The sequence below is a fragment of the Equus quagga genome, chromosome 20 (assembly GCF_021613505.1).
Source record: "Equus quagga isolate Etosha38 chromosome 20, UCLA_HA_Equagga_1.0, whole genome shotgun sequence".
NCBI lineage: Eukaryota > Metazoa > Chordata > Mammalia > Perissodactyla > Equidae > Equus > Equus quagga.
In genome coordinates this window covers 45,344,446-45,355,454 of record NC_060286.1, presented here as the reverse complement: position 1 = coordinate 45,355,454, position 11,009 = coordinate 45,344,446, and the positions used below count along the sequence as shown (strand labels likewise).

At 62.0% G+C, this 11,009-nt stretch overlaps 2 gene segments (V, D, J or C); both read left to right on the top strand.

Moving 5' to 3' along the window:
* The first annotated feature begins 2,608 nt into the window (after positions 1–2,608).
* Positions 2,609–9,859, top strand: LOC124230801 (immunoglobulin heavy constant gamma 1-like). The segment is given in 7 exon segments: positions 2,609–2,675; positions 5,634–5,927; positions 6,212–6,247; positions 6,372–6,701; positions 6,785–7,105; positions 8,692–8,822; positions 9,268–9,859. Coding segments are annotated over 7 exon segments (1,263 nt in total).
* A 118-nt stretch (positions 9,860–9,977) lies between these two features.
* LOC124230800 (immunoglobulin heavy constant gamma 4-like) overlaps positions 9,978–11,009 on the top strand; it is a 28,776-nt gene continuing 27,744 nt past the window's right edge. Inside the window, 1 exon segment of the C gene segment in view lies at positions 9,978–10,002. Coding sequence covers positions 9,978–10,002 — 25 coding nt within the window.

Genomic DNA, 11,009 nt, shown 5'->3' with positions numbered 1-11,009 from the left:
AATCAATGAGACAGAGGCCTAGTATCAAGGGACATGATGGACCCACGGCAGGCAGCAACCGCTCTGGCACCAAGAGACCATATTTTGATCATCAATGCTTTCTATCAAAACATTATTAATTCAAAAGGGAAAATAACAAATGAAAAGCAATAAGAAAAGTTAATATATTGAGGTATATGAGAAAGTCATTTGTTTTAAACCTAATTCCACTGGACCTTGGTGTTATGGAAAGGCCTGCCATGGCCTGTCGAGCATGAATTGTACATCTGCTTTAAACATTTATGGTGCGTCAAAGGTGAGAATGATGCCCTTAAAGATATGCCCCCAATATCGGCATTTCTTTATAGATGAGCATTTCTTCCCAGAAACTAAGGGTTCACGACTGACCATCTGTGCTCTTCTCATGGCCACTGACCTGCTGTGCTGGGAAACCATCTTGTGACCCTAGAAAAAGGGATATTCCTGTCATATGTGATGTATGTTCCCTGTACATCCGGCCACTCCCGAGTGCTTCCTCCCTTGGGGAAGGTCATTCTCCTGGGCTGTGTAGTCCTCAGATTGGCTCATGTAATAAACTCTCCCCCATTTTGATTTATACATTGACTATGGATTATTTGCATCAACATTTCCTGACCAGAAATTACATAGATGAACGTGCTTCTTATGTAACGGCAGCGATGCTCACAGCGTGCTGAGCCCATGACTGAGGGAGGCTGCCTTCCGTGGGAGAGATGGCAAAACTGCGTGGGCACCACGGAGAGGAGGCCGGGCCAGAGCCGCCAGGAGTGTGCAGTGGATTATCATGAATTCATCCCGGAGGGACCAGAGGGCACTCCCTTCACCAAGGCTGCTGCTGACGGCGTTTTCTGGGTGTCCACAGCAACATTCCGGGACCACAGGCTCCTCCATCACCTGGCCCTGCCCCATGCAGAGGTTCACTTCCCTCACCAGACCCCAGGGTACCCATGTGACGGCCTCCATGGGGACAGGGCCACTGAGGGACCACCGCTGGGTCTCTGAGAGCAGGACCTAAGGAGACAGGGCTCCTCCTGGGAGTCAGGCCCAGGCACCGCTCAGCGTGGGGAATCCCCACAGAAGGATCAGGAAGATAGAGGGGAACAAGGGCATCCACCCAGCCCAGGCGCCAGACTCCAGGTGGAGCCTTCAAGCCCCTCATTGATGTGAGTGGAGCAGAGAGGAGCGCCCCCGCCCACAGAGCCTGGAGCTGCCTGCAGGCCATCAACGCAGGAGCAAACCAGCAGAGTAGCTGCAGAAGCCACTTGCTGTGGGGCGGCCCACAGCACACCCATGAACCACCAGACAGGATATGGGACCTGGACGTGGGTGCTGCTCTGAGAAACCCCAACTGTGGAAAGTGAGGATCTGACAGTAGGGGAGGCAGAGGGACCCGGAGGAGACCATTGGAGGACGTGGGTGGCTCTGGGGAGACCCGTGGCCAAAAAGTGCGACAGATAGCAATGGGTGGGAGGGCCAATTCCCCTTCTACATCTGAGGGGGCCTCCTAGAAGTTTCACTTCCTAAAGCCTTGGACTCTGCTCTTGGCCACCCTAAGGAGTCACAGTACAAGCCCCCGCCCACCAACCATTGGAAGGAGCCAAGCCCGCCCTCATGTCCAGTCTCATCCAGTCCTGGCCCCTGGCAATTCTGGGGTGGGGACCACTGTGCCCCCCAGGGGTCCCCGATCCAAGGCCTAACGTGGAGAATACGAGATGGCCCAGGGGTGCACACAGGGCCTTGGGTGTGCCGAGGCACTGCAAGTCATGAGACACTGAGGGTCTGCATCCCCCCACACACAGACAGCTGGGTCCTGGAGCACACATGGAAGGACAGGGACAGCACACTCTCTCTCTGACAGAGGAGACCTTTGGGTCCCAGTGACCACCATGGACTCTGTCCTTGCACATAACTTCTGTCTGTCCCCAGAGGACAGCTGTGCCTGGAAGAAAGCTTCCCTGGGACCCTGGGTGCTACCAGCCTTCCGTCAGAATTTCGGCCACAGATGGAGCCAGAGAGGGACAGAGGGAAGAGGCAGGGACCCAGAGGAAGACGGCTTTCTACTCGGGGGGCTGTCCTGGCGGGAGGACAGGATGAGGCCCTGGGCTGGGCTGCGGGCTGTGAGCAGGTCAGCCTGTGTCCACACTGCATGCTGACCGGGGCAGGGGGAGGTGTCCTCTGGGTATGGGGACCAGAGGGCTCAGGCGAGAGGCCAAGATGCCCCTGCCTGCATTGGGGCCGTCGGGCACAATCCCTGTGGGAGGGAGAGAGCGAAGAGAGGCACATGAGCCCAGGCTTCCGGCACTCTCCCCTGGGACCCTGGCATCAATTCACACCACCCCCACGCACCCACGTGAGGCAGCCTCGGCCTCGTCTGTACTCCCCCCAGGCTCTCTAACACAGAAACTACCCAGAAGAAAAGAGAACTTCAGGAAGCAAGCGGTGCGCCCTGCTTTCAGACCCATTCTTATTCTTTGCAGGGTCGTGGAGAGGGCATTCACACCTCCAGGACCCGGCTATGAACTCCTGTAAGCAGCAGTAGACACAGAGCACGAAGCCACGAGGAGCCACATCGCCTGGGGCTAGAGCAGGGATGGGAGAGGCCTCCTCAGCGAGCCAGGCTGGGCATGCAGGAGCCACCTCCACGGCCCCAACCCTTGGTGAGTGGGGTCCCCACGGAGCGGGGGGAAGGGAGTAGAGTGGAGGCACTGGAGCAGGCAACAGGAGCTGCGGGGAGCCCAGGCACCCAGGGACGACTCTGAGGGGCTCGAGCAGCTGAGCCAGCACAAGGGAGAGTAGGCTGCCCACGGGCCACAGTGCCGCCCCAACAGAGGCACCATGGAGCCATTAGCAGATGCGCCCACACCAACAGAGATGGACGCAGCAGAGACCAGGGATGTCGACTGGGCGGGAGGACCCAAGGCCTTAAAGGAATGTGATGGGCTGGAGGCCAGAAGCCTGAGGGCTGCGCTTGGCCAGCTGTGCTGAGGGCAGGACCAGCCAGGACCTGAGCTGCTGCAGCATGGACACCAGGATGCACAGATGGGTCTGAGCACAGAGAGGGGGCTGGCTCAAAGCAGGGGAGGAAGAGGACCTCCAGGTGGCCTAAGGGTCCTGTCCAGGCCTAGGAGCTGACTCAAGCTCCAGGGCAGGGCCTGAGGGGACAGTCGCAGGGTCCTGGGCTACGACTGGGACCGAGGGCAGCAGGTGAGCCAGGAGCAGAGCCCAAGGGACCAATGGGGGCTCCTGTGTGCTCAGCACTCAGATCACACAGTGCTGGGCAGGAGCTCAGTGGTTACAGGTGGGGCATCAGAAGCCAGGCAGTGAGGATCCAGAGCAGGAGCCTGGGCTGCAGGGCTGGGAGCTGGTGGGCAAGGCAAGATGACCCAGCAACGGAGAGAGCACGCTCCCGAGGGGGCTTCCAGATGGGGCTTCTGAGGGCAGTGAGGGGCGCAGAGAGGGTGAGGCCAGGCTGGGGCCAGGAGCTCCTCCAGGAGGACACCAGGGCAGGAAGGGCTCTGCCAGGGGAGAGCTGGCCAGAGAGAATGTGGGCACCAGGTGGCTCCAGGAGGCAAAGCCCAGTGCTGGGAAAGGACTGTGCCCAGGATGGAGGGCAAACCTGGGCCGAGGGCGCTGGGAGATGCAGGAGGGGCAGAGGCAGCCCTGGGCTGACCCAGCAGCCTGGGGCTGAGCTCAGGGACCTGCGCTGTGGGAAAGGGATTGTAGGTCAGGGCAGGAAGGACGCTGCTGTGGACCTGGAGCTCCAGGAATGAGGGGCAGAACAGCTACAGGTGAGCAGGGGAAGGTAGAAGGACACAAGCGGGCAGTAGACGGCCCCAAGAGATGAAGTGGGGCAGGTAGAGCAGCTACAGGTGAGCAGAAGGCTGGGAGGGCAGGAGGGCAGGGGCTGTCCTGGAGCTCGGTGGGGAGCAGGCAGAGCAGCTACAGGTGAGCCGAGGCAGGTGGGAGGGCAGGAGGGTCGGGGGCTGCCCAGGCGCTCTGAGGGAGCTGGCAGGGCAGCTACAGGTGAGCAGGGGCAGGTGGGAGGGCAGGAGGGGCATGGGGCTGTCCTGGAGCTCCAGGGGAGCAGGCAGGGCAGCTACAGGTGAGCAGGGGCAGGTGGGAGGGCCAGTGGCAAGGGGCTGCGCTGAAACTACATTGGGTCAGGCCGAGCTTGGCAGAAGGGGCGGGTGGCAGCCCAGGATCTCCAGGGACAGTGAGGCAGATGGCCTGAGGTAAACAGGGCCCTGCAGAGGCAGGAGCAAAGTAGGTACAAGGAGCAGAGACAGCAGGTGGCTCCCAGGGCTCAAGTGGAGCTCCCTGTGCCAAGAGGAGAGTGTGAGCTGGTAGAGGGCCGGGTGGGTGGTGACTTGGGATAGAGAGGTGACCCTGGGATGGAAGGTGTCTGGGGCTGAATGGGCTGGGGGCATCCCTGAGGGGACAGCATGAGATGCAGTTCCAGGGCCCAGGGGCACCAGCCCAGTTCCAGGGGCTTGTGGGGATATGAGACAGGAGGGGTAGACGTGCAGAAGCAGTGTGGGGTGGCACATGGCTGTCAACATGGCAGAGGGAAGAGCGAGGGTCCCCTTGGGGCCTAAGCCAGTGCTGCCAGCCTGGGGAGAGTCCAGGCAGGGCCCTGGGGCTGAGCAGACAGGACTCAGGGGAGCGGGAGACAGGCTGGGCCTGGCTGTTGGGGTTGGAGGCTGCACCCTGGCCCACAGAGGGGCCTGGGGAGGCTGGCACCGAGAGGAGAGGAGCACCGAGGGCAGTGCAGGGCTCCCGCCTGCGCCCAGGGGCCGGCTGTGCTGGGGAAGGACCACGGCTGGAGGAGGGCTCTGCAGTGAGCAAGGAGCTGGACAGGCCCAAGAGCAGGGAGGGCGGAGGGCAGGTGGCACTGGCAGGGAGGGGCCGGAGGTGAGCTCAGGAAGCCGGGCCAGGAGGACCTGAGGAGGGAGGGGGCCCAGAAGCAGACGCAAGAGTCTGGGCTGGGGGCCCACAGAGACAGGAAGGGAGGGGGACAAGGAGACTCCCAGGGACGGGGTCCAGGACAGGGATGGGGTCCAGGGAGGGGACGGGTACACAGTAGGCTCGGGGAGGGTCGGGGATGAGCACTCATGGTGCTGTGACTGCAGAGCCGACTCAGAAGACACAGGGCCTGGCGAGCAGACAGGCCATGATGAGGGCTCCGGGCCGAGGGCCAGGAGCCGACACAGGCATGTGGGGCAGAGGCCCACCACACCTGAGGAGGGGCCGCTGTGTCAGGAAGGGCCGGGCTGGGGCCACAGGAGTAGATTGTGGGACCAGCAGAAGAGGGCCAGGAGAGGGGCCTCCGGTCAGGGCTCAGACAGGAGCATGCGGCCTGCGCAGGGACGAGGGGAAGAGGCCTTGGGGGCTTTAATCCAGGTGGTCAACCAGTGCTGAGTGGGTGACCAGTCTAGAGCCCATAGCTGCAGAGGTGCCAGCGCTGGGGGACAGAGAGCCACGCAGGGCATTTAGTCTGAAGACTATCCGGAAGCACATAGGCGCTGGACTCAGCAGTGCTCAGGCCTGGGCACCTGACGCCCTCCCCAGACCCTCACAGGGGAAGGCCCTGGTGTAACATGCCTCCTCTCCTGCAGCCTCCACCACGCCCCCGAAGGTCTTCCCGCTAGCCTCGCACTCTGCGGCCACATCTGGCTCCACGGTGGCCCTGGGCTGCCTGGTCTCCAGCTACTTCCCAGAGCCGGTGACCGTGTCCTGGAACTCAGGCACGCTGACCAGCGGCGTGCACACCTTCCCATCTGTCCGGCAGTCCTCGGGGCTCTACTCCCTCAGCAGCATGGTGACCGTGCCTGCCAGCAGCTTGAAGAGCCAGACCTACATCTGCAACGTAGCCCACCCGGCCAGCAGCACCAAGGTGGACAAGCAAATCGGTGAGAGGAGGGGCTGCAGGGAGGGCATTTCCTGCGAGACAGGCCAGGCTCTGCCCTCCTGCCTGGACCCCAGGGCAGCAGGGGAGGCCTCCCGAGCAAAGGGAGGGGTCCTCTGGGCGTTTCTGCCATGCCCAGAGCAGGGGCAGGCTGGACAGCCCTAACCCAGCCCCTCGGGCCACAGGAGGCATGCTGGTCTCAGACCTGCCAAAACCTGGCCCTGACGTCAGCTCACCCCAGGGCCATCTCCCTCCAGGCCCAGTAACCCCCGTCTGTTCTCTCTGCAGTCATAAAAGAGCCTTGCTGCTGCCCCAAATGTCCAGGTGAGTCAGCCAAGCCTCATCCTTTACCCCCAGGAATTGGCCCGAGCACAGGTGTGGCCTATGGGAGACCCGAGAGAAGGCCCGCTCAGGAACTGATCCCCTGTCACCATGTCTCCCATGTCAGATTCTAAATTCCTAGGAGGGCCTTCGGTCTTCATCTTCCCCCCGAATCCCAAGGACACCCTCATGATCTCCCGAACGCCCGAGGTCACCTGCGTGGTGGTGGACGTGAGCCAGGAGAACCCCGATGTCAAGTTCAACTGGTACGTGGACGGGGTGGAGGCACACACAGCCACGACAAAGGCGAAGGAGAAGCAGGATAACAGCACCTACCGCGTGGTCAGCGTCCTCCCCATCCAGCACCAGGACTGGCGGAGGGGTAAGGAGTTCAAGTGTAAGGTCAACAACAGAGCCCTCCCAGCCCCCGTCGAGAGGACCATCACCAAGGCCAAAGGTGAGGGCAGGGCAGACAAGCATGGGGAGCATGCCACGGGGCCACCCAGGGAGTGACCATCTGTGCTAACACCTACCCAACAGGAGAGCTTCAGGACCCAAAGGTGTACGTCCTGGCCCCACACCGAGAGGAGGTGACCAAGAACACGGTCAGTGTGACCTGCCTCGTCAAAGACTTCTACCCACCTGACATCAACGTCGAGTGGCAGAGTAATGAGGAGCCAGAGCCAGAGGTCAAGTACAGCACCACCCCAGCCCAGCTGGATGGCGACGGGTCCTACTTCCTGTACAGCAAGCTCACTGTGGAGACGGACAGGTGGGAGCAGGGAGAGTCATTCACGTGTGTGGTGATGCACGAAGCTATCCGCAATACCTACAGGCAGAAGAGCATCACCAAGTCTCCGGGTAAATGAGCCACGCGCCCAGCACCCGGAGAGCTGTCCCTCCTTCCCCACAGGCTCTCCGGGACCCGCGAGGACGCCTGAGCCCCCACCCCTGTGTACATACCTTCCCGGGCACCCAGCATGAAATAAAGCACCCAGCATGGCCCTGGGACCCTGCGACGAGGTCGTGGTTCTTTCTGAGGCAGAGCTCTGGCATTTGGCCAGGCCTGCAGGCAGCGGGGCAGCCAGGCTCCAAGGCCACATTGTCACTATTAGGGGAGAGTGGGTCCCATTCGGATCAGACCCAGAGTATGGGGCTCTGTGCAGGCCGCCCAGGAGAGCAGGAGGGGCTGCCGAGCGGGCAAGGGCCTCGTCAGAGGCGGCAGCTCCTCTGGGCCGCCCTCCTGCCAGCAGCAGCTTGGGGCTGGAGGGTGGCCAGGGAACAAAAGAATCCCCTCCAGAGCCCTTCAGGGAAATGCACGTGAGGGCGTCCCTCCTCTGTAGGAGCCTGAGCTGTGGGACCATGGCCCATCCTTGTCCCCCAGGATCCCTGTCCACTGAGTCACTCGAGAGCTCTGCCTGGTGGCTCTGGCCCGCACGAGAGGCTTGCAGGCCTGTGGTGTGGGGACAGGCCCTCCTTTGCCCTCAGGCACTCCAAGATCAGGCCCTCACCCTCCCTCAGGTGAGGGGGCTCTACCTGACCTTGTCCTGCCTGGGGCCAGGCCTATCTACTCAAGGGGACAACACTCCCGGTCCCCAAGGGGCGAAGAGGTAGCCCAGAGTGCCCGGGGAGGGGCCGTCCCTCACTCCCATGTGGATACTGAGCCCACAGCCATTGAAAACCAGCTCCTCTCACTGAGCAGTGCCAGCCCACACACCAGCTCCACACACACGCACACAGACCTGGCCTTGCACACTGGGGCCTCACACAAGGGCAATCTGCACATGCCCAACAGAGCATTGAGCCTGGTCTCCTGAACCCTCAGCCTGGACACCAGATGGCCCCACCCCTTCCCACACCCGGTGGGCTGCCCAGTGCTTGTCCTCACACTGACCACACTGACCACCTCCGACAAGCAGCCCTACACTTCTCCAGGGCACAAACCCACACCCTAACACTCAGAAAACCCCACACCCAGCTGTCCCCAGCACTCCCACGGCTCATGCACTGGGGACACATCCAATCCTGTCTCAGCCCTTCCCTGGGGCAGAGGCCCAGTGGGCCACAGGCTCTGCTGACCCTCCCGCCCTCAGGCCTGGTCCCCAGGAGAGAGGAGGCGGGGCCTGAGCCTCCATCCTGCAGGGCTCGGGCGCCTTCTCGCCAGAGGGCCCAGCACAAGGCAGAGCAGAGGAGACAGTTGGTCCCCCACTGGCCTGCCTGAGTCCTGGGTCAGGGGTGACTGGCTGAGACTTGGGGTCGCAGCTGGAGGAATGGGGGACTGAGGTTACAGCACAGAGACTGACCTCAGGACCCGCTGGCCCAGCCCAGCTGAGGGATCCCACCTGCCCCGCCCACTCTGCTACAGAGAGAATCACCCCCCGAGGCCCCGCTGACCCTGCCCAGCCCCCTCGGGCAGGCACAGCACTGACCACCCGCTCCCTGTGCAGAGATGGTCCTGGACGAGAGCTGTGCCGAGGCCCAGGACGGGGAGCTGGACGGGCTGTGGACCACCATTTCCATCTTCATCACGCTCTTCCTGCTCAGCGTGTGTTACAGCGCCACCGTCACCCTCTTCAAGGTGGGCCAGGCCGTCCCCATGTCACCCCCTCACTGTCACCATGCTGTCCCCACACGGTCCTCACCATGTCCCCTCACTCTCCCCATCATGTTTTCACACTGTCCCACACTCTTCCCACACCATCCCATTGCTGTCCCATCACCGTCCCCTCAATTTCTCCACACTGTACCACACTATCCCATCACTGTCCCCAAATTACCACTGACTGTCCCAAAATTTTCACTGCACTGTCCACACAGTCCCCTCACTGTCCCCTCACTCCCCTTGCTATCACATCATTAACTGCACCATGTCCCCTCTTTATCCCCTCGCTGTCCCCACTTTGTCCCCTTGCTGTCCCCCCTTTAACCCCCACCGTCAGGTGGCCCGGGTGCAGGGCAGGCAGGACCTGGCGGAGGCCGGCGTTGGGTCCAGGCCGCGCTCACCCCTGGCCCGCCCGCTGCAGGTGAAATGGATCTTCTCCTCGGTGGTGGAGCTGAAGCGGACGATCGTCCCTGACTATATGAACATGATCGGGCAGGGGGCCTAGGGTCACTCACCTCGGCGGGCGTCCAAGGCCACCCCAGACGTTAGCCAGCGTCCAGGTCCAGCAGCTCATGCTGTGCAGACCTGTTCCTCTGCCTTCAGACCTCGCCAGACTCGGACCTACCACCCTCTGACCTTATGGCCACCTTTGGCCTGCACCGCACCCTCTGGCCTTGCAGCCACTGCACGCTACATCCTGCCCCTTGACTGCCAGCGGAGAATGGAGTGAACAGGAGTTGAAACCCAAGCACAGCTGATGGACCACGACTGGCCCCTGCATAGCAGCCACCACAAAAGGCCAGGGCCATGTGGACGCTGAGGCCTTGGGTCCAAGTGTCCCTTACCAGGACGGACCCAGGGTTGCAGTGTCAGTCACCCTGGGGAAGGTGGAGGGCCAGCCTTCCTGTGGCTGTCTGGGCAGGGACAGGCCTTCCTGTGAATCACATCCCTGCTGGGCTCCTGGATGCAGGAGGAAACACCTGGTTTCAGATCCTTGAGTGGGAGCATCTGCCACAAGGCCCGGAGGCCCCGGGGCCATCGTCCACCAGCAGGGAAGCTTCTCGATGTGCCCCTCACGGTCACTCGGATCACCGTCACCTGAAGAGACTGCTAGGAGGAGGGCCTGCACCCATGGCCATGGCAGGAACCCTGGCAGGTGGGGGTAGCACCACTGGGGAGGGTCAGCCTCCAGCCAGACGGCCCCATGGGGAGGGGCCCGAGTCCCCTTCCACAGGAACTCCAAGTTGCTCCACGGGGCAGTGGGGAAGAGACAAGAACACCGAGGAGAGAGCCGGGGCCTCAGGTAGTCAAGGCAGGTGGACCCAACGAGACCCCGACCTCACCGCCCCAGGAACCAGTGCCCCCTCACGTCTCTGAGCAAAGAGCAAGTCAGCATCTCTGGACGGGGAGGACACGGCTGCCCACGGGAAGCAGAGGCGGCCCCGCCCCGCCTGCCAGGGCCCTGCAGAGAGACGGCTCAAAGGAAAGCCCACAGTGGGAGCTTGGGTAGCTTTTCGCCTTCTTGAAGTTTCTGTAGCCCATCGATTGCCTTTACAGTTTCTTTTTCTAAAACAACAATAAAATATCCTGGAAAATTCCATAACTGCCTATGTTGACGCCTCGTGGAACCCACAGCCTGGCCGAGTCGTGCATCGGGGCTCCGTCCACACCCTCACAGCTCCATGACCTTCCAGCCCTCCCTCCCCTCCTGCCCTCGGCTCTCCAGCCCCCGGGGTTCCATGGGTGAGGAGGGCGGCCCGGAAACGGTGTGATGAGGAGGGAGGGGGTACACAAGCCTTGTGGGGAGCAGGACCAGCCCGGGCCCGGGCAGGAGGAGCGTCCAGCACTGGCCCAGGCCTGAGCCAGGACCGCATGTGGGGTTGTGTAGGTCACCATGAATGGCTGTAACAAACCACGTGGGTGGCCTGAACACCAGACATTTGTCCTCACACGTTCTGGAGGCGGGACACCCCACATCAGGGCGTCAGCAGGGGATTCTCCTGAGGCCACTCTCTGGGGCATGTAGACGGCCTCTTCTCCCCACGTCCTCGCATCGTCCTCCCTCTGCGAGTTTCTGCGTCCTGACCCCTTATCTTGTAAGGACCCCAGTCCTATTGGATCAGGGCCCACCCCGTTGTAACTTATTACCCCTTGAAGGACCCT